We start from the raw sequence: 22,758 nt of genomic DNA, 5'->3' as shown, positions 1-22,758 counted from the left end.
AGGAGAGGTGGATGTTAAGTAATAGCTTTACACAGTTTAGTTTGGACCCTCCCTTTTATATACCGGGACTTCCAGGGCACAGAAAGAAAAAGAAAAAAGAGAATGGAAGAACTAGATGGGTAAGAACTTGAGAGGAACAAACTGAGATGGGGAAGAACTAGATCGAAGGGCTAAAAGAGAGGACTAGAGGAATGAGATGGAAGATGAGGAAGAGCCAGATGGGGAAGAACAAGATGAGAAAGAGCCAGATGAGAGAGAAGGAGATGGGAGAGGAGCTGATAGGGGAAAGAACTAGATAGATGAGAACCTAGAAGGGTCAGAACTATATGAAGGAATTAAGATAGAACCTAGAGGTAGATAAATATAGAGAAATCAGTCAAGAAAGGAGCTAGACATGAGAGCAGAATAGAAGCTATGTAGAGAGAGAACTGTCACAGAATAATAAAGTGTATGAACAAAATAAAACAAACAAAAAAAAAGGTGCATGTCTGACTGACAGGGATGTGGAAGCCCCTGATGTCTGTTTGATCAAGGACAGAGATCCTCGAGTCTGGATTGTTTTTGATGTGATTGAGCCTGGAGGGTTAACCCCCCCCAGAGCACGTCAGGCTGTCATTGTTCTTGGAGCTTTGTTGGTTGTCTTGTTGGGGCAAAGTTTTTTCGTGTGCCCTTGGTCTTGTGTGTAATGTATTAATTGCTCTCATTGTTGACTTGATTGTGACGGACGCTATGGGACAGTTCCCTTCTTCTCTACTAGACCTTTGCCTAGCCCACTGGAAGGATGTGTGAGCCACAATAGAGGTAACTGAGTTCCCCACCCCCACTCCCCGATTGAACTGAGATAAACAGGTAGCTCCTGCCAAGTGGGGCTTGCATACTGCAAGAGGGGCTTGCTGGCTGTGAATGAGGCCATCATCTCAGTGCTGATGTTCCAGTTCTTGGATTGTCTGTGTAAATGTTATTTGTTTCTGTCTGCTAACCTCCCTTATTTTCCTAGAGGAAGAGGAGGAGAGAGAGGCATAGCAAAGGCCACCTCCCTCCCTCCGTAGCTCTCTTGCTATCAGGACTGCAGCTAGCTGGCTGCTCTCATGAGGGTGGGGGTGCGTGCTCTCAGTACAGGCGGGCAAAGACGGGAGCTTTGGACAGGGCAATGGGGACTGCCTGCAATTGACAAAAACTGTGTGAACACTAAAGAGAGAATCTGACCCTCCCTTCCTTTACTGTGATAACTTCTAGGTCTCTTCTGCCGGCCAGCAGCTTCTCTTGTTAACCCTTCTCTGTCCTGATATTGCTTAAAAAGAAATGTTAAATTACCAGTTCAAGATACTGGGAAAATTATGCTTTTGTTTCCACAGGAAAAATAAAAATTTACATGGTGTGAAACCTCAATAACCCCCTTCCTCTATCCCCTACAGACAAAGAGGAGCCTAAACCAGGATTCCTAAGTGTAGATAAGAAGTTAGACCCCTTTTTCCCAGGTGGCTTTATCAGCTACAGAAACTTAGAAAAAAAAAACACACTAGCCTCACAAAGAAAGGGCACACTCCTTCCAATCTCCCTGCTGTGTGTGAGAGATTTGGAACGAGCCCCCTGCCGTGGCTTGTAAACTTTGACTTCATCTGAATAAACCTTGCTTTTTGCATTCTGTAACAATGGGTTTTGGTCATTTGAGTTCAGTGGGTTACAAATACTTGCCATCATTTAAGAGAATTGGTTTTAAATTATTGTTGGTTAAGATAAAAAATAATGTTTTTATAAAAAATGACTTGAGATATATATATATAAAAAATGAAACATGTTTCAGATTTCTTTGTCTTGCTATTCTGCTGTTACATTGAGACTCCAAAGGGTCATAGTTGTAAAAATGTCTGTCTACTCTACAGGTATGAATGAAAAATGTGGCCACATGTATGTTTGGTTTTGAATGTCTGAGTTTGCATGTCCTTTGTGTTAAGAAATACAAGTTAATACTAGTCATCTGGCTATTCAGATACTAGTTTAAAACATAAACTGTTCTATGTAAATAAAAAACTGAGAGGTATATTTGACTAATATATCTATAGGAGAACAAATTGGCCTGGTTATTGTTACCAAACTTAGAGATATTTTCAAGATTAGGCCTAGATTTGTTTGGCTCAGATACATTTAATAGATAATAGTCCTCAAACCTGTCAAGGATCTGATAAATATGGCATTTACATTATTTGATAAAAAGCTTACTATAGCAAACAGAGACTCCGAGCTCCCCAGCTCCTAGCAATGACTCCCAAGGTCTCCAAAGAAGATATGAAACAACGACAAGAAGATGCCACCTGAATTGTGGACAATGCTGTCCTGACACCTGTCCTGCCAACACTATGAAGACTATAGGAGCCTGGGATGATGACAGTCTGGGTAATGAATAGTCTATGTTGTTTTTTTAAATAGATTTAAAAGTCTGCACTCAGGTAAAGTTTATCCTTCTCAGATCTTTGATGACATTGATGACTGGACTAGCTATAGCTTTCTCAGCTTAGTAATTGATTGATCAATGGATTAATTAATTAAAGTTAATAAGTCTCTTTAAAAAAGATAAACAGGTTCTAAATATAGACTTACAGATGCTTTTCATTGGGCCAAGGAAATTTCAGTCCAATCTATATTTGGTTCTCTAGATAGAAAAGACACTATGAATTTCAGGGCAAATTGATAATACTACAATTATTAAGACTATGGGTCTAAAAGTTCCAAATAAGTTCGTAAGTTTTAACTCCTGTTCCTAGTTTATATCTGTCTCAACAGGTTTCCACTTGGCTGACAGATACATCCAAGCATCATTTGCTGGTGACAACCTACTGCAAATGACTATGAGCCCTGAACTTGCTGAAAGCTGATATGGACCAATTCAGCCGATATGCATACCATCTCTTCAGCTGGTCAATAAAACGTTCCCTCTTGTCTTTGACTAACATTCTGGCTTTCCAGGGCCTTGACAACAACGTCCCAATGTCAGCAGGAAGTAATTACAGAAGAGAGAAGACATCGCCCCTGTTTCCCCCCCACTCCAGAATGTTAGCTCAAAAGGGAATTTCTTGTCATAGGGAACCTGAGATAAAGTTCCAAGTTCCTTGAGGATAAGGAACTCTGTCAGCCATCATAAGGCTTTTGGCCTTGTGCTTCTGCTAATTACTGTTGGCTCTTATATCACTGTTGTCTTAACTAAATGATGATTCATGTCTGGGTACCACTAAACTGAGGATGCTAGAATTCCAATATCCACCTCTGAACCCATGACACACTTGCAGATGGCAAAAACTAAATAAGGGGAAGCTCGCTTTGCCATTGATAATGGGAAAACTCTTATGCTCTGGTCCAATTAGTCTCCAATATGGAATTCTTTGAGCAGAGAGGCAGATACACTCGAGAACCTGTGTCTATGACTATTGCCCTCTTGTTAGGTATTGGGGCATCACTGCAGGAATTGGTACAGGAACTACTGCTCTCGTGCAGAGCAACCACCTTATGCAGTTACAAATGGCTATGACTACTGACCTAGAGGCCATAGAAAGATCCATTTCTGCTCTGGAGAAATCTTTAACCTCGCTCTCTGAGGTTGTGTTACAAAACATAAGAGGTATGGATTTACTATTTTTAAAGGAGGGGGGATTATGTGCAGCCTTGAAGGGATAATGTTGCTTTTATGCCGACCATACTGGTATTGTCAGGGAATCGATGGAAAAATTAAGGGAAAGGCTGGTTCAAAGAAAAAGGGAGTTTAAAAATCAGCACGGGTGGTTTGACCTTTGGTCCCTGGGCCTTTCAGCGGTTGACTCAGTTTATCAAAAATCAGATTGATTCGGCCTTACCACGACACGTCTCGATTCATTATCACAGAGTAGATTCCAAGGAGGCCAGCCAGGAGCCCCATCAAGGACTCAGATTCAGTGTCCTAAGGCCCTAACGTCCCCATGGTCCTGCTAGAGGGTACTCAATGACGGGAATAGTACAGGGCCCATGCCGGAGACAACAGCATACAGAGGTCGCCCGAGACCGGTTCAACACGGCATGCTGCCGAGCGTGGGAAGCCCCCTGTGTAGCCTAAGACAGGGACTCTCTCGGACCTTAGCCACCCCGATCACATGGACTTGATCCATTTTTGAGAAAAGAGGGGGAACTGTTGGGGACCGATTCAGGACAGCGGTGTCCTTACTTTATCAAACCTTACAAAAGCAGGAAGTTCCTGGCCTAACCTGCGGGCTGTACAACTTCCTGGAGTACCTGCTAATCAGCCAGCTGCAGGGGCCTGGGACCAAAGCGACCTCACCCTCCCTTAGGAATTTTCCATTCTTCTCTCCGTACTTTCCCTGTTCCCCCACCCTGCCTGAAGCCCTGTTTATAAGCCTCAACACCCAGTCAATAAACGGAGACCTCGACGCAACTCAGAATGTCTCTGTCTTCCTTTACGCGCCTGGTCTCCTTTCTCTCTCACCCCCATTGATCTTTCAGGAGGTGCCTCCTCGGGTCTCATCAAATAACCTGGCCCGCGGGACCGGGCAGTACTATTTGAGAAGGATTTGGAGGTGTGGCCTTGTGGGAATAGTTGTGGCCTTGTTGGAGGAAGTGTGTCACTGTCGGTGGTTTTTAAGGTTTCAAAAGCCCATGGCAGGCCTGTGTGCCACCATACCCTCTTTCATGATGATAATGGACTAAACATCTGAAACTATAAGCAAGCCCCTAATTAAATGCCTTCTCTCACAAGATGCCTTGGTGTAGCACAAATCCTAATTGGTCTTAACAAAAACCCAGGGCCAGATATCGGGGTAAATGCTGAAAGATCAAAGAGACAAAAAAACAAACCACAGCCACTTCTCACCTCACCAGCTCCTTAGTCAAAAAGAATGAGCTCATGTCTCCTCTAGTCTTATATTTCTCTCTCTCCATCTAGCCATATTAATTCCTGTCTCAACCTCCCTAGTGCTGGGATTAAAAGCATGAGATCCCAAGTGCTGGGAAGAAATGTTTATGCCACCAATGCCTGGCTCTGCTTCTCTTTTAGACTTAGCCCAGGGTGGCCTTGAACTCACAGAGTTACATCTGCCTCTGTCTTTGGAGTGCTGGGATTAAAGGTGTGTGCCACCACCACCTGGCCTCTATGGCTAACTAGTGGCTTAGCTCAACATTCTGATCTTCAGGCAAGCGTTATTTGTTAGATCACAAACAAAATATCACCATACCTTGGTCATGATATCTTCTATTTAATATGCATAATTTGCCTGCCTGCATGTCTGTGTGAGGGTGGTGGATCCCCTGGAAGTAGAACTACAGATAGTTGTGAGCTTCGATGTAGGTGCTGGGAATTGAATCCAGGTCCTCTGGAAGAGCAGCCAATGCTCTTAACCACTGAACTATCTCTCCATCCCCCCTTGGTCATGATTTCTATTCACAGCAATAGAATAGTCACAAAGACAGAAGTTGATGCCAGGGAGCAGGCCTGACCATGCTGCTTGTTGGCAGATTGTAGACTTTGGGACTTTGAATTGGGAAATAAGTTGAACCCTTTAAGCTGGGTTTACCGAGCCATCCTAGTCGGAGCATGGAAGAGAGAGATGCTGCAAGCGATGGAGATTATGAAGGCCTGGCTCATGAAGTTTCAGAGAGGAAGAATATTAGCAAAGGGCCTAGAGACCATTCTTGTGATATTTTGGCAAAGAATGGGGCTGCTTTTTGTCCTTGCCCCCCCCAAAAATCTGCCTGAGGATAAACTGAAGAGCTTTGGATTAATGGTATTGACAGAGGCGATTTCAAGACAGTCCAGTATTGACTCTGTCACGTGGTTATTAGTAATCACTCTTATGCAGATCTATAATGAAAAGGAGCAAGAGGGACAAAGAGAAATACAAAATGTCCACTTTGAGGAGAAAAGGAGCACCAGGAAGTGTAATGGAGCTAAGTCCAGTGCTCCAGGAGATTCAAAAATTAAAGAAAAACCTGATGCTAAATGGAATAAAGGGAGTGGTGACTTCAGGGCCATGCCCTACCTGGCTAAGCTTCCAACTTATGAAGAAAGTTAAAGAAAAGTTTAAGCAGTGAAGGAAACCATAGAAAGCAGAAAGCTGATGAAAGTGCATTTGAATGAGGGGACCAAATTCTAGCCCCAGCAAACAAAAACTTGGAAGCTTCAGCCATGTGTTTCTGCCTGTAGAGTCAAGGATACAAGAAAGGGGTTGTGGAATATTCCTCTGTGACTAAGGCAAGCTGCTGAGGCCAGATGTGTATCAGGGGTGTTCCTGCAGGGAGGCCCATTGTGCAAAGCTGTGAAGGTGAAGCCTGGATTGTGTGGGAGACCCCACAGTGTTGGAGATGCCGCAGTTATGGAATACCTGTCAAGGAAAACTGCGGAGCAGGTGTTGAACCAGCCCAAGAAAGACAAGTATGTTGTAGTCAACAAAGCTGAAAGGAGTCGGAGATTTGAAGAGTGCTTTGACATCAGATGTATAAGTTGTCATTTGCCCTGGTGGCTTTAGGTATTGCTTTGGTCTAGTATTTCCTCATATGCACCTCTTCCTTCCTTTTGAAATGGTAATCCATATTCCGTGACATTGTATGTTAGAAGTATATGATCTGTTTTTTATTTTTTTTATTTCACATGGGGGGTTACAGTTAAGAGATTGTTCATGTGTCTCAGACGCTTTGAACTTCAGACTTTTTTTTTTTTTGGTTTTTCGAGACAGGGTTTCTCTGTGTAGTTTTGGTGCCTTTCCTGGATCTCACTCTGTAGACCAGGCTGGCCTCGAACTCACAGAGATCGCCTGCCTCTGCCTCCCAAGTGCTAATATTAAAGGCGTGCGCCACCACCGCCCGGGGCGAACTTCAGACTTTTTAAACAGTGTCAAGGCTGTTATAGACTATGGGGACTTTTGAAGTTGGACTAAATACATTTGCATTATGATATGGCCACAAGTCTATAGAGGCCCGTGCTGTGGGACATTTGTACTCTGTGTGAAGGTGTATTGCTGTGATTGGTGTAATAGAAAATTGAACAACCAATAGCTAAGCAGGAGGTGTAGGTGGAATTTCCAGGGAGAGGAAGGAAGAGGAGGAAAAATCTGGGCATGTGGGAGACACCAGGAGAAAGAACAGGAAATAGGAGGTGCAAGATGGGCATTGGTGGCGCACGCCTTTAATCCCAGCACTCTGGAGGCAGAGGCAGGCGGGTCTCTGTGAGTTCGAGGCCAGCCTGGGCTACCAAGTGAGTTCCAGGAAAGGCACAAAGCTACACAGAGAAACCCTGTCTCGAAAAACCAAAAAAAAAAAAAAAAAAAAAAGATAGAAAAAAGGTAAAGCCACTGTGAGACCAAAATGAGACCAAAATTCCTTAGTCTTAAAAATAAGGCCTACGCTTTCTCCATTTTAGGTATAGGCCTTGAGTTACTGAAACCAGCCAACCCAGATTCCAGGAATTAGAAAAATGCAAAGTACAGAGTCACAAGGTATTCATTTCACAAGGTATTCATTAGGTAATGACTGTTTAACCACGGAATGTTCCAATCCTGGTTTCCAGGGTAACTGTTCGACCACAGAGTGTCCCAACCCTAGTCTCCATGGTGATTGCTTGACCACAGAAATGTCCCCACCCAAGGGCAGCCAATGAGGAACAGTGACAGGCACCCACCCCCCTTAGATGTAGGATTAAGCCATGATTTCCAAGAAGTTCCCAGACACGAGCCAATCAGAAATGTACACGTATGGAAATCTCCTGCTATTGTAATTTTGTGGGTTTTGCCTTTAAAAGCGGTGCACAGTTCAGGCTGGGCACTTCCTCCAGCCTCCACTGCGTTGGATGTATTGGACGAAGTCCCTGCCTAGGCTTGTATTGCTCTTGGATATCCCGAATTAAAACCTTACTTTTGCATTCCGGCATGCTTGTCTTTGGTGGTCTCTCTGGGGGTCGCAATCTGGGCACAACACCACGTGATGAATCAATATAAATGGGTTCATTTAAGTTATAAGAGCTAGTGAGGAACAAGCCTAAACTATAGGCCGAGGATTCATAATTAATAATATGTCTCTGTGTCATCATTTGTGGCTAGTGGCCTAAAGGAAAGTCTAACTATAGCAGTGATTAGAATGTGGTGGTTTGAATAAGAATACCCCCAGCCAGGCTCATATATTTGAATGCTTAGTCATAGGGAAGTGGCACTATTTGAGAAGGATTAGGAGGTGTGGCCTTGTTGGAGTAAGTGTGTCACTGGCGGTGGGCTGCATTTGAGATTTCAAAAGCCCAGGCCAGACAAGATTCACTGTATCAACTCTGTTCTTCTAGAGAACCCTGACTAATACAGGCCTCTTGGATCTTACAAGTTGTCTTGTTAGGATTTTTATTGCTGTGAAGTGGCACCATGACCAGGGCAACTCTTATAAAGAAAAACATTTAATTGTAGTGGTTCACTTTCAGTTCAGAGGTTTAGCCCATTGTCATCATGGTGGGAAGCAAGGCAGCATGCAGGCAGTCAGGGTGCTGGAAAAGTAGCCGAGTTTCTTACATCTTAACCTGCAGGCAACAGGAAATGGTCTGACTCACCGGGCACGGCTTGAGCATATATGAGACCTTAAAGCCCACTTCCACAGTGACACACTTCCTTCAACAAGATCACACCTACTCCAACAAGGCCACACCTCCTAATAGTGCCACTCCCTTTGGGGGCCATTTTCTTTCAAACCACCACACAAGTTTTGAGAAGTTTTCTGCCATTATTTCTTCACATTTTCTGGGTTTGTTTCTCTCCATTTTTGTCCCTGTGACTAAAGACCCAAGAAAACTGTTTGGGTGGGAGCTCCACCTCAACCCCTGGCACCCTGGCATCCCTATACCCAAAGAGTCTGGAATGTTCTGGTGCAAGATCCATCTCAACTCCCCTCCCCCATCTCTTTCCCTAAACCCGCCTCAGAGCCCACCAAACACAGATCCTCCCCCAGAGAGGCTCAAGACTACTCCCACAGGGCATATAAGCTGCATTCCAGAAAACAGACATGTGGTCCTTCTGATCTCTCATCCCTGTCTCCTCTCCAAGGGGCCAGGTAATCACCCGGGAGCACTTTACCCATTAAACCGGGCCTTTTTCTAATTTAGTCTGATTTGGATTGCTGCGTCGGCAGATCAGGACACAAAAACTTCGGTAGTCACAGGGCATCAGGGAGGCAGAGGCTGCTTACTTCGTGATAGCTTGGGAGGAGAAAGAAGGGAGGAGAGAGAGAGCAAGATCACATGAGCTAATAGGCTCCTCCCTCCCTGCTGTTCCACCACACCATCCCCTGCCACCCACCCCTCCACCACCATTTATTGGATGGTTGTTTTCGATCCTGTTCTTGTTACTCTAACAAGAATAATACCTGACGGAAGCCACTCAAAGGAGAAAAGAATAGCAGGAGTGAGTGGCCGGGACTCCTCACACCTCCACAGGCCAGAAAGCAGAAATCATAAAACCTCAGTGGCTGCCCCCATTCGCCCACTTCCCCTAGTGATGCTAAAGATGGGTTCCATACTTCCCCAAACAGTGCCGCCAGCAATTGACCCAGCCGTAGTAGTTTAAGCGTTTAAACACGTGAGAACGTGGGGGACATTTTTCATTCACACCACAGTCATGTTGCTCATCCTCATTGCACCCCTTTCCATTGCCTGGGACAGGCTTGATGATAGACAAGTGGTTGTCTTGCAAGCATGGCAAGAACTTGGGCGTTTGATAACTGTGGAGCTAGTATCCTGGCCCTGGAACGCTTTCCCCCTTTTCTCAGCAGGGGAGATTAAACTTTTAAAAGGTGAAGTAGCACATTTCCTTATGTCATTTCATATATACTTACTTAGTTTCGATTGACCCTTGTCACTCTCTTCCCATCCCCACTCCCATCCTCTCCTCCGCAGTATTTCCTTTTCACTTTCATATCATAAATGTCTGCAATTTTTAATATGGTGCTTGTATTTCCCTTTATGGAGTATTTAATCCCCATAAAGGCAGACTCTTTAAGCTCACCAACCTGGCTGCTGTTTGGAGTCATTTGGGAGTATTTTAAGAACACGCCCTGAGTGCCTGAGCTCAGAATTTCGGCACAGTCACTGGTGTTTGTAAGAGCTGCCCCTGATGAACTCTGCAGCAGATTCTGAGAACCACTGTTTTAATATCAAGCTCTGGGCAGCTGGCTGGGCTGTGGTCCCAGCAGGATGATCAATGAATTCACCTGTGAGCCCCAGGGCTCAAAAAAGCGGCCTTTCCACGCTGGAAGCCAGCCAATCCTGCCCCAGCACCGCCTCCGGTCCCCTTCCAGGCCCCGCCTCCGGCCCCGCCTCCGTCACCGCCTTCGGGCCCCGCCTCCAGGCCCCGCCTTCGGGTCCTCTAGGCCCCGCCTCCGGGCCCCGCCTTCAGGCCCCGCCCAGACGCTGCGGAGTTGAGCGGAAACAGGTTCCCTAACAGAGTCTGCGCAGTCGGGGGAACGCGCTTTTGCGCTTGCGCGCTTCTGCGGCGCCAGGTCCGGCACACAGTTTGAATTTTAGTTCTGGAAGCAGATCAGCTTTCACGGATCAGCGTTTTGGCAGTAGACTGGTTCACTCACGCCCCAGCCGCAGCGAAGGATCTTTGCTGCCACACTCCGCGAGGTCCCTGGCCCGGAAGCCGCCGGAGTCATCGCTTAGCAGGTGAGGGTACCGGGCGACGCGGAGGGTCGGCTTCCCCCTTTTCAGACTTCGGTGTCCAGCCAGGCACGGCCATCCTGGATCTGGGCAAATTTTGTACTTGGTAACTGCATTGCGCGGTTCTCCAGCATGAACTTGACGATGTCGTGGCGCAGTGTCCAAAGATTGGACACACCTGCTCAGATCGGCATCTCTTCACTCACCCCTGCAAGGATGTTTCGCTATGGATCTTTCGCCCCGTCTTACACCCAGAATATGAGGCCTCGACTCCTACCCAGCCCAGAGGAAGGTGGTAGCTCTGGTTTAAGGTGTCTGGATATCCGGCAGAAGCCTCCAAGACATGTTGCTATTGTGTTTGTTAGACACTGAATTTTGTAGAATTGAGAGGCGGGGGGGGGGGGGGGGGGAGGGAATGCCCTCGAATTGTGTTTTTTCCTTTCAAAGCATGTTGTTTACTATGTTTAGATTTTGAGAGTGAACAGAAATTTGGCTTTACATAACTTTCTTTTTAAAGCGTTTCTATGTGTTTTATTCAGACGCTCGAAGGATGGCCTCAGATCTAGAACAGTTATGCTCTTATGTTAATGAGAAGATTGGCAATATCAAGAAAATTCTGTCGATAAGAAGTCTTGGTAAGCAAAATTGACTCACTGCTTTGGGGTGCACACAGTGCATCTTGATTATTCTGCCATGAATGTCTCTTAGTAAGGTAATTTTAGATTTTTTAATAGTGATCTTTCAAAACACTCTAGTGTAACTGTTTTAAATAATGCAGAGGTGATGTTAAGTAATGGGTGAATATTTAAGTTTATTTACTTACATTTTTCTTAGCCATAGAGCCAATAATAAGATTTGAACATGTAACATCCATGGTTCTAGAGCTAAAGGATTTACTACTCCGAAAGAGAAAAAAACCAACAAACAAAACCAAAACCAACCAACCAAATAAACAAATAAAAACTTCAAATGAAAAAAGATCTACTAAGGGTGAAGGAAGTATCCCATAACCAGTTCTCATCTTGTTGTGGAGGAAGCTTATCCCTATGTATCAGGGTGAAACAGCTCATTGAAAATGAAGTTGTTAAGGCATAAAGGTCAAAGAAACAGATAAGCCTTACCAAGTCTAAGATATTTTAAAAAGCGAGTTAGTTTCCTGACTTTGTCCCAGAGAGTTCAAAGCTTTCTTAATAGACAGAATTCTGTCTTCTGGAAAGATTGTGTTGATTTTGCTATAGTTTGTGAGGTGGATTGGCAGTTTAAAGTTTTAATTTTCTTTGAATACGAAATTTTGTTACATATCCCTCCTCGAAATTTGGTATTTTCAGTCCTTATTTGAGAACTCCTGATAAAGGAACCAGTTTATTTTGTAGTTCATGGTTCACATGCTATAGCAAATTAAATCAAAAATGTCTGTGAACTCAACATAGCAAGTCCTCTCATTTTATACTCAAGGAGACCAAGATAAGAAGAGGCTTGTCCGAGTCATCCAGCTCTTGAGCACTCAGGTGGGATGATGGTACTCAGTCTGAACTCCTACTGCATTATCCTTCCACCCATATACCATTTTTATTGAAAAAAATCTGGTCACACATAGCAGCACACACTTTTGATCCTAACACTCGGGAGGCAGAGGCAGGCACAAGTGAATCTCTGTGAGTTTGAGGCCAGCATGGCCCACTTAATGAGCTCCAGGACAGGACTACATAGTGAAACACTGTTTTAAACAAAACAAAAATGCAAGAAAGAAATTGGATTTTTAATGATTAGCTTTCTTTAGGATCTCTTTATGAGTTCTAGATTATAGTTGGATAAACATAATTTGGGAGTGTATAAAGTTGGATTCAAACAACCCCACCAAAGTCTGGCTGGAGTAGTGAGATCTACTAGACCGATGTCATTTCGGAGTTGAGAATAAGACTTTGTTTCCACAGCCTTTTGATAAAGTCTGGTAATTTCTCCCACTGTGGCTGCTATACCGCTATACCGGATACCTAACATCGAGTATGAACTTGTTGTATTACTGTAGATCAGTAAAGAAGAATCTAAAGTACAGATGACTAATTTTTTTTTTTTTTTGAGATACCAGTGTTCAGAAAAGATACTATATCCAGCTGGTTAACTCACCTTCCTGAAATTATGTTTAGTACAAATATCAGTACCCTTTTAACATTAACTTATCAGAGCCAGGTGGCTAAACACAGCACTTGGAAGGCAGAGGCAGGCAGATCTCTGAGTTCAAAGCCAGCCCAGTCTATGTAGTGAATTCCAGAGCAGCCAGGGCTATGTAGTGAGGCCCTGTCTCAAAAAAGCAAAAACAAAGCCCCTGAAATTAACTTAGCAGTTCATTTAGTCGTTATGAATTGTCAGATAGCTTCAGCATTGCACAGCTAGAGTACCACATGATCCTCACAGAGATGTCGTAGGTGGCATTTAACACGGGGTTTGCTAATTCCCAGATGCAATGTTAAGTCGTCCTTGTCCTCTCATGTAGGAACCTTTGTAGCAACCCCCTGTAACAGGTACTGCTATCTCAGACTTCAGGCCAGGAGCTTCTAGCTATTTCCTTTGCCTCTCCACAGTCCATAAATATGGTCAAAATGTTCTTCACTTATTTGTATTTCGTTGGTTGTTTGAAGCACATATAAAAATCCTTTTTTTGAGATAGGGTCTCTATGTAGTCCTGGAACTCTGTAGACCAGGCTGGGCTCGAAATTCACAAAGATCCTCCTGCCTCCTGAGTGCTAGGATTAAAGGAGTGCGCATCCCACCCAGCTGGCCTTAAAACTTTTAAAGTTACTCTTGAAACACCATTTTGTTTTATTTCCTTAGTGTGTATGTTTGCAGGAGTGGCTTTTCTGCTTCCACTGTGATCAAAACCAGGTTGTTAGTTAGGCTTGACAGGAGCTTCCTTTACCCGCTGAGCCGTCTTGCTTGTTCTAAATCACTTCTGTTTGTAGGGAAGAAGGAACTCCAGGTTATCCAATCCCTTTCCACTCTTGAGTCTAGAGAGGTGCTAGGTGGTACAAGAAGTATAAACACCCTGTCTTGTCTTTGTTTCTTCCAGGTACCCAGTCTGTATTTGTGTTGTTGGTTCTATCTCTGGTTAAGGTTTTGAGTAATGGGGATGATGTAAATATGAATTCCAAGCTTATATTACAAACTCCCAAAGAGAGCCTCCCCTGTCTTCAGCCCCGCCCCTGTCTTCAGCCCCACCCCTCTATACAAACGCACTTGAAGCGCAGTCTAAACATGAGTTTATCTCCCTAGCACTTGAAGTTTTTCAGGTTACACTTTAACAATGTGTCCTCTGAAGCACGGTAACAGCCTCACTTGAGATTTTTCATTTCTAGCATCCTGTGGTTTGAGGGCTCAAAGTCATTGGCTCTTTGCCACAGTGAAGTCAAGGGGAGGCGGTCATTGAGACTAAAAACCTCCTCTCTGGCGTTTTTTCCACATATAATTGGATTGTTCTCACCTCTACTCATACACTCTACTTGGTGTCTGTGTGTCCCACCTCATGTCAGCCCAGGAAGAATGACCTCTTCCTCATGGATGCTTATATACAGGTGTTTATCATTTCCAGATGCTTTGTTACATTGAGAAGATTTGCCAGAAAGCAGCAGGAAGCACTTTGTACTTGTCTGTCTCCTCCTTCTCTTCCTTACTACTTTGAAATGAAAGTTAGGCCAGGCCTGGCGGCATACACCTATAGCCCTGCACTGGAGAAGCTGAGGGGGAGGATTTAAGTTTGAGGTCAGCCTGGGCTACTGCATAGCAAGACCCTGTCATACATTAATAACAAACAAGACAGATGAAGTTTAAAGTTACCTATGGAGACAGGTCTCAGGGCGAAGAACTCGTCCTTTCCCAACCCAGTGGTTTTCTACGGCATAGCTGTCGGTCAAGTTTACACGGGACTTGTATGTTTTGGTTTGATATATATTTTGTTTTCCATTTTCTCTTGCTTTATAACAGGCCAAGCACCTGCCTTGAAGACCACCTTAAGTAAAATAGGAGATGAGATCATTACAGTAAATGAACTCCTAAATAAGTTTGAATTGGAAATTCTGTATCAAGAACAAACCAACAAATCACTTAAGGTAGTGCTTCCCTAACTTTTAAACAGAGGGCAGTAAACACAGACTCCCTAATCACCAGGTCATTTCTAGGGATCCTTTATGTTTGTGATGTTCTTGGCTTTGTAAATTAGTCTAGTATTTTTGTTCTCAGTAGAAAGGAGGTCAGAATGCCAACTGTTTCTTTATGCTAATGGTTTCTAAGGAATTTTTGTAGGCAGGTTTAATATAAACAAATGGTGTCCTGGGGGAATGCTGAGTGTGAACACCTTCCTTGAGTGGATGTAGGGCCTTACCTTGGTCGCCCTTGGTACTCTCTGCCATGCTGGGAAAACCATTTCACCTCTCGAGGGCTCAGGATCCTCATTTAAAGAATAATGGAAGACTGTTTATCAGCTGCTTTCTGTTTCTTCATTTCTATAAAACATCAGGATGACTCATTAGAGAAAATCTTGAACTTCATTCACATGTACTTTTTGTTCTAAATAAGACTTCTGATTAACGTCAGCTAATAAGAGCGTTGTGTACTTTCCTAATGAGGAAAACATAACTGTGCCACGTTCAGTTAGGTTGAAAAGGTAGCCTTGCCTCCAAGCTCCCCGTCAGCCTGCACTCTTCATGGTCTGAGAAGACTTTTCAGCTCTAGACATGGGCATACTTAGGCTTAATCTAATCCCTAGTCAAAAGTAAAACATGGTCATGAGCATAATTGAGTTCTTGAAAAGAAAGATGTCATAGATTCAAAATGGAAAACAATATTGGTCTATCAGTTTCCACCTGTCCAGGAACATGCAGACTTACGTGAGAGCCCAGACTGTGTTCATCCGAGACATGAAGTCTATTCACATTATGATTGACAGCCAGGTGTCAAAAACCCAAAAGTATAGATTATTTTCTGAATTAAAATTTACATGAGTTCATTGCCCCAAGTTCTAGTAGAAGTTAAATAAAACACACACGCTGTACACATAAACACACACTGTACACACCTACCCCCCACCCCCCCACACTATATATATATATATATATATATATACACACACACACACACACACACACACACATACACACACTCACATATTGTATACATAACACACACACACACACACACACACACACAGAAACACTCAACCAAATAAAAACCCTAAACTTAAAACCAGAAACATACGACTGCCTCCCTGGGTTGACTTTGATGGCTCTGGTGCTCTTTCATAGGCTGCACTGGGAACAATGCTAACTCAATAAGAGCAATTTGCTAGATTGAAAAACAGCAATATTTCATCCGTTTCTTAGTTGCTTCCCAAGGTTAAAGTGTCTGGGAAAGACTTAAACTTCAACCAAATCTCATGATTATAATGTGATTGATTATCATGCTTGTTCTCTGAAAAAGAAAAAGAAAATCCGATAGAGAAAAGTATCATCTAGAAGCAGCTCTAGAAGTTACAGGGCTCCCCTCTCCTGCCCCCCACTTTTTGTGTGTGTTGATGATCAAACCCAGGGCCTTGTACTTGGTAGGCAAGTGTTCCACCACGGAGCTACACCCCAGCCTTAAGTTCTCCGTATTATTTTGTTGTTCATTTGAGCTTGCCTTTGGTGCTTTCCCAGTATGTTCTGTGTTCTCAGCACTTACAAGGACTGTGAGTGTCGCTTACAGTCTATCCTGTGTACATACATCACCCATGTAGAGGAGGAAATCCTGCTCACAAGCATTTTTGACACCTAGGAGCTCTGTGCATCTCTGGAAGATGATTTTAAAGATGTGGAGCATCTCAAAGAACACATTCCTTCCTATTTGCCTCAAGTGGCAGCGACCCAGAGCTTGTAAGTATATTTCTGAGTCTTGCTGTCTGGAGTTATTTGTGGAAACAAATACCTCAGTCATTTTCTGTCCCATGCTTGGATTTTTTTGTCAGTGTTCATTCAGTTTCTTGTCTCTTGCAATAGAACCATACTTCACCTGTCTCCTCCAGTTTCCTCCTCCTGCACCTCTGAGGAAAATGGCCCCTGTCCTCAGGCAAGGCTCCCCTGTACACTCTTTCTCCTGTTCTTAGACTTTCAGGCTTAGGCCAGAACATTCTTTGCTGTGAGAATAGGGTGTTTAGTAGCATCATTGTCTCCTTCCACTGTATACCAGTCTCATGCCTCCTGGCCAGATTGACAGTGAAGGGCTCTGGACATCAGCAAGATTTCAACCTCTGTGTAGTATCTCCATCGACCCTTGGGAACCAGGGAAACCTCTCCCTTTAGGGTAAGCTGAGCTCAGTGAACCCTGAAAAACAACTGGAGAAGCCATCAGCTTTCCACTTGCCGTTCTCCCAGAGGCCCTCATGCCTGGCCTTCAGCTACCGCTGCCGCTTCTCTTGTGAAAACGATGAGTTTCTTCCTCAGCTCCGTGTCTGTGCTCCTCGCCCGCCCGCCCACTTTGTTTCCAGGTGCTGTGTCCATGCTGCCCTGCGTTTCCTTGGCTGCCGCCCTCCATTCCTCAGATGTGGCTGCTCCTGTCCCGCTCGCCTCCGTAAAATAACGATAGTTCTTGTGCGCTTACCTGACTCCAGTTGTCGATGCTCTGAAATGTGCAGTTCTTGTCTTGACGTCTAGTTATGGTGTTCTTGGGACCTGCTGGAAATCTGGGAGGAGCTGTTCTCTCTCCAACTTCTCAGGTCCGAGGCTGAACTCAGTGATTCCTTTGTTAGCCATGTATCCACCTCTTGCTTTTTTTGCCTAGGCGAGATCGTCCTGTCTTCATGGTTTCTTGTTCTCTCTTAGTTACCAGCTGTCCAATATGTCTCTCAGGTTTTGTGTTTTTTCTTCTTCCTTGTTCCCGTTGCCTGGCTCTGAGTAAGATCTATCATTTTTTTTGTCTTTATAATATGAGTTTCTGTGTCATGCCTCCCCCCGCCCCCAATCTCTCCAATCCTAACACCAAAATTGTGTTTCTAAAAGATGCTTTCAGTAGGTACAAACATTCCATGGCTAACTTAACTTTTGAAGTGTATCATATGTATAGAAAAGTGATTATTTTTAGTAGTGTATGTAAAAATCGAAGAATAGTCAGTATCCATGTATGTACGAGCTAAACTTAGAACATATTACCAGTACTGTAAAACATTTCTGATACAGATGATTCCTCCGCTGTACAGGTAATGGCTATTCTGGTCTTGAGAATGCTTAGGATTTCCCTACAAGAAGAGAAGACTGTCAGGGAAAGTCACGCATGGATATTTGGGGAAAAGCGGCCTCATGGTTATTATTCAGGAATATAGAGTGGGCTGGACATTGGATATCCAAAGAATGTGGCCAGCAGAACAGAACTGCTGTAGCCCAGCTTCCATTATCCAGGTCAGGTCAAAGCGGTTTTGAATAGGTTGAAGATATTTTCAGTGGATACAGTGAGCTGGACATGCAGGAGTGGGTTATCAGTTATCACATTCTTAGCACATGATCAGGAAGAGAAAGTTAAGAATCAGGTATAGGGGAGAGTCAGCCAGTTTAGTGATGGAGGTCATGTCAGCATTCACAAAAGGATGGCACCATTGCTGTTCGTTTTTACTGTAATTCCTACCGTCACTCGACTTCACAGCCAAGATAGTATTTCAGATTTTGTCGACAGCCCACAGCAGCCAGTCATGTTTGCTGCACTCGGGGTCTGGCTGCCTGTTGTTGTCGTTCTGGGGGATTCCTTCGCTTGTTTCTGTGTTGGATCTACAGATTCCTGAACTGGTATCTTTCTTGGAACATTTCAGCCATTGTGGGTGCAGATGTCTCTTCCATCTTGGCAGTTAATCTCAAAGCCACAACCCGTTTCTAGACTCTATTTGCCAGAATGAGTCTGCAATAGATCGTGACTAACAGTAACAACTAACAGAATGCACTGGGACAGATGAACATGGCTGATGTTTCCAGGTTCAGAACTAGGGAAATGAGGAAGAGAGCTATTTGAAGTTGAGTTCAGCTCTACACATGTTGACTTTGAGAAGCAAATAGGAATTACTGGTGAAGGCGTGTAGTGTATATTCTGTGCATGACATGTTTTGGGTATATAAATGAAAATAGTCATACTCTGAAGATTTAGTAACTTAAATTTTCAAAATTTTTCTCGTAATTTAGATGTTCATAACCAAGGGGTAGGGCTAGAAAGAAAAAGTTGGCTATAAAATGATTAAACTAGGATATGTCACCCATTCATTTATAGTTTTCCCTCCCAGCTTGAAAAAAATATCTGGTATGCTGTTTAATTCTAACAATTACCTGTATGTATGTTCATCTCTACTCTGTAGGGTTAACCAGTCGGATCTGGATCCTAAAGAACCAGTCGAAGCTGAGGAGCCTGTACTGGCAAAGAAGCCTCCCAAAGAACAGAAAGTTATTAAGGAAATGCACTTTATAACTACTGATGAATTCAATGGTGTTCCTGCGTAAGTATTGAGCATAAATTCTAATGTTCAACACTACTAATCAACATACATAATTGTTTAAGTCATAACACTTGATAGCATGAATTGTAACGTGTGATGTTGAAGTAAAAAGGCCAGAAAGTGTTTGTGACAGGGTCTCACTATGTAGCCCTGGCTGGTCTGGAACTCATATATAGACCAGGCTGGCCTTAAACTCACAGAGATCCACCCATCTCTCCTCCTAAGTACTGAGATTAGAGTCATGTGCCACCACACCCTTGTACTGTGTATTTGTGATTTGGTGCCTGCCACTTTTCTTGCAAAAAGTCCAGCATTTTAGATACATTCACTATTTGCTGGAATACTATCACTAAGGGAAGGGAGAGATGTAATTACATTATAATCTCAAAGGAAAAGTTTGTGTGATGATTTTAAAGAATAACTATATACATTGGAACATTCAGCCCTCAGCAGGATGTCAATCAAATCCCTCTCCTCAGGGCTCAGAGAGCCCTTCAGAAGAGGAGGTAGAAAGAGTGTAAGAGTCAGAGGGGATGGAAGACATCAAGGAATCGAGGCCCTCTAAATCAACACGATCAAAACACATTTGAACTCACAGACTGAGGCAGCATGCACAGGGCCTGCATGGGCTTGCACCAGGTCCTCTGTGTGTTTATTATTCAGTTTCGTGTTTTTATGGGATTCATTCCTGAGTGTGTGAATGAGTAGGTCTCTGATTCTTGTGCCTTCTCTTGGGCTCTTTTCCTTCTGTTTATCCAATTCCAATGTGCTAAGGTTTTGTTTTACCTTATTTTATTATTTAAAAAAGTAGTAGTAAATATTTAAATATATAATGAAGAAAATATAAAAGATTATAAAATATAAAAAATAAAATGTAAAAAAGAATAACTCTATACTTTTTTTTAAAAAACAGGTACATGAAATCCCGTTTAACATATTGTCAAATTAATGATGTTATTAAAGAAATTAATAAAGCAGTAGTTAGTAAATACAAGATTATGCATCATCCAAAAGCATCTATGAATTCTGCGAAGAGAAATCTCTACCAAAGGTTTATTAATGAAGAAACAAAGGATACAAAAGGTAAAGTGATGTAATCTATACGGACCTGTCAGCTGTTTGGAGGATGCAAACTGTGAACTCTAGGAAATGATGCATCTGGAGAGCTAATTATCTGCAGTTGTGCTAACACTTCACTGTGTGCTCGGCCACTCTTAGTCCTCAATGCACCCTTGTCCCATTTTGCAGACTGGATAAAGAGCTCTCAGCTCATCCAAGGTCTTCTAGTTAGGAGCTGCTGTGGGTCCCTCTCTGTTTACCATTTCCACAGAATGTCTCTGGAGAAGTGAGCTGTTAAGACATACCAACACTGCTCATGACAACAGAGCTACCCTGAAGAAGTGCAGCAGTGATGTTGTGTAGCCACAGTCGATGGAACATTATTTTAGCAGGAATACTATGTCCCACTGTGTTTCATATTTGGATAGGGACAGTAAGAAGGACCCAGCCATTCACAAGGTGATGCCATAAAAACTTCTGTGAGAACTGGGCTCATGAAAGTTAGAACCTGGTGTTTCTCTTTTCAGGTCGTTACTTCATCGTGGAAGCTGACATAAAGGAATTCACGGCTTTGAAAGCTGACAAGAGGTTGTATGTGATCTTGAACATCCTGCGGCATTGCCAGCGACTGTCAGAGGTTCGAGGGGGAGGACTCACCCGATATGTCCTGACCTGAGGCTTTTGCAGGCTTGGGACTGACTGGCAGGATACAGGGTATAGAGGATAGTCTTGAAATTTCATATGTAACGTTTTTAGCTTCTGCATTTCCTGGTCTTGTTCCTTACAGAAATAAAACTTTGTTTGGATAAAGTATGTGTATCTTCAAAATGTACTGCCTTTAGGAACATCCCGTGGATGAAGCTGGAGCTCAGAGTATGCACATAAGCCAGAATCAGAACAACATGATCTCATATGTGGAACCTAGACTGAAATGAGATATGTGCAGATCGTGAGACTGGAAAGGGAAGGGAGAAACAGAAGATAATGGGATGTTGTGATAGGCGAGCAGAAAGGAGGACTATCTGGAAACCAGCCCAGGGGTGGGCATTAGCGAGCACAGGGAAGGACAGGGCATAATGACGCACGATGTATGAGAATGTAGTAATGGGACTCATTCCTTTGTATGCTAACTTAAAAATTAATTTAAAAAAATCACTGCCTTGTAGCAGATAGTCAACACTGCCATGTCCAGCCTCTGTATGAGGTGTGCAGTGAAAAGCACATTAGTTTGGTTAAGTAAACAGTACTGTAGATATCATGAGCATAGATTTGATGTTGAGGAAGATGAGGGTACCCAAGCCCTCTGGGGTATAAAATCTGATTACTGAGTTTCCATATACCCTTAGGGAATAGCTTGCCTAAAATGCATTCAGTATAAGCCAGCCTGTCTGCTTCAGCCTGTAATGAAGTATGTTGAGATGGTGTAATATTGTTGTATAATAAATATGAGTACATCTTCACTTCCGGTTCTTTGTTCAGAGTTTCTAAAACCCTTGTAGTGTCCTAAGTGATAGGATGCATCTGTGTTGACCCCCCAGCTCCTGACTGTAGTTCTCAAGTGCCTTTGAATTTCCTCTGATCAGAGCATCTCTTGTTCTGATTACAGTGAGCTGATTCTTGGATGGTTTCTAGGTGGGACCTGGTTACACAAAGCCGGGACTAGAAAGTTGCAATTTTGAGCTGATCTCCACTCCCAGGGCGGGGGTGGGCAATTGGGGTTAGAGATTAACTATTGATCATGCCGATGGGCTGCGCCTGTGCTGCATCCTTTGCCTGTGAAGTTTGGAGAGTGTCCTCGTTGGAAAACATTGATGTGGCAGGAAGTGATGCACCCCAACTCTATGTGGACTGAAGTTCCGGTGCTTGAGACCTTTGAGGCTACCTCTTCATTCAGCTGCTAATTTTCTTAAAGCCAAATCCAGTGCTTTCCTGCATTTCTTAAGTTGTCCTAGCAAAATTACCAATCCCCTAACAGTGGGGGTTATATTAGAGTTCTCTAGAAGAACAGATTCAATGTGATGAAAATACACACACACACACACACACACACACACACACACACACATATGCATTTATTAAGTTAGTTTTAGAATAGCAAGAACAGCTAAACCACACAGAAGCTGTGAACCCAGTAGTTACTTAGTTCTTGAGACTAGCTGCCTCAATAATCCAAGTGGAGGGCAGCAATGAGTAGTGACTTAGTCCACAAGGTCGAGGCCCTCAGTAGTCTGATCTTGCCGAGAACCACTGGTCCCCAGTCCATGATGATAGCTTGGACATGCAGGCGAAGAATCAGCAGCAGCAACAGGACAAATCGGCTTGGTAGCAAGAGGAAGACCAGCTGAGCAGGAGGCAAGATGGTCTTCCTGCTGACATCCCCTTTGTATCTGGGCTGCCAGCAGAAGGTACAGCATACAGTCAGGGTGGGCCTTCCCACATCAGTCAGGGCGATGGACAGTTCTAAAGGGGATTCTAATCTGTGGCAAGTTGCTATTAAAGGTAACCATGATAGATATAGGAATTTTCATTTGTAGCCAAATAGGAT

The 22,758-nt window shown here is 43.6% G+C and overlaps 1 protein-coding gene across 1 annotated transcript; it reads left to right on the top strand.

Annotated features, from left to right (window-relative positions):
* The first annotated feature begins 10,426 nt into the window (after positions 1–10,426).
* Ska1 (spindle and kinetochore associated complex subunit 1) lies at positions 10,427–21,026 on the top strand. Its single transcript, XM_059246096.1, has 7 exons — positions 10,427–10,666; positions 11,200–11,295; positions 14,639–14,763; positions 16,463–16,560; positions 19,017–19,154; positions 20,068–20,237; positions 20,741–21,026. The coding sequence occupies exons 2-7, from the start codon at positions 11,211–11,213 to the stop codon at positions 20,887–20,889; spliced, it is 765 nt and encodes a 254-aa protein (XP_059102079.1). The 5' UTR covers positions 10,427–10,666; positions 11,200–11,210; the 3' UTR covers positions 20,890–21,026.
* The last annotated feature ends 1,732 nt before the right edge of the window (positions 21,027–22,758 follow it).

This window comes from Peromyscus eremicus, chromosome 19, assembly GCF_949786415.1.
Source record: "Peromyscus eremicus chromosome 19, PerEre_H2_v1, whole genome shotgun sequence".
NCBI classification, from domain to species: Eukaryota; Metazoa; Chordata; class Mammalia; order Rodentia; family Cricetidae; genus Peromyscus; species Peromyscus eremicus.
The sequence above is the reverse complement of the archived record's forward strand: the minus strand, read 5'-3'. Positions and strand labels throughout refer to the sequence as shown.

Coding starts and splice junctions, on each gene's coding strand:
- Ska1 (XM_059246096.1), top strand. CDS start 11,211: ATGGCCTCAGATCTAGAACAGTTATGCTCTTATGTTAATGAGAAGATT. Junction 16,561..19,016: donor GTGGCAGCGACCCAGAGCTT/GTAAGTATATTT, acceptor TCTACTCTGTAG/GGTTAACCAGTCGGATCTGG. Junction 19,155..20,067: donor GAATTCAATGGTGTTCCTGC/GTAAGTATTGAG, acceptor TTTAAAAAACAG/GTACATGAAATCCCGTTTAA.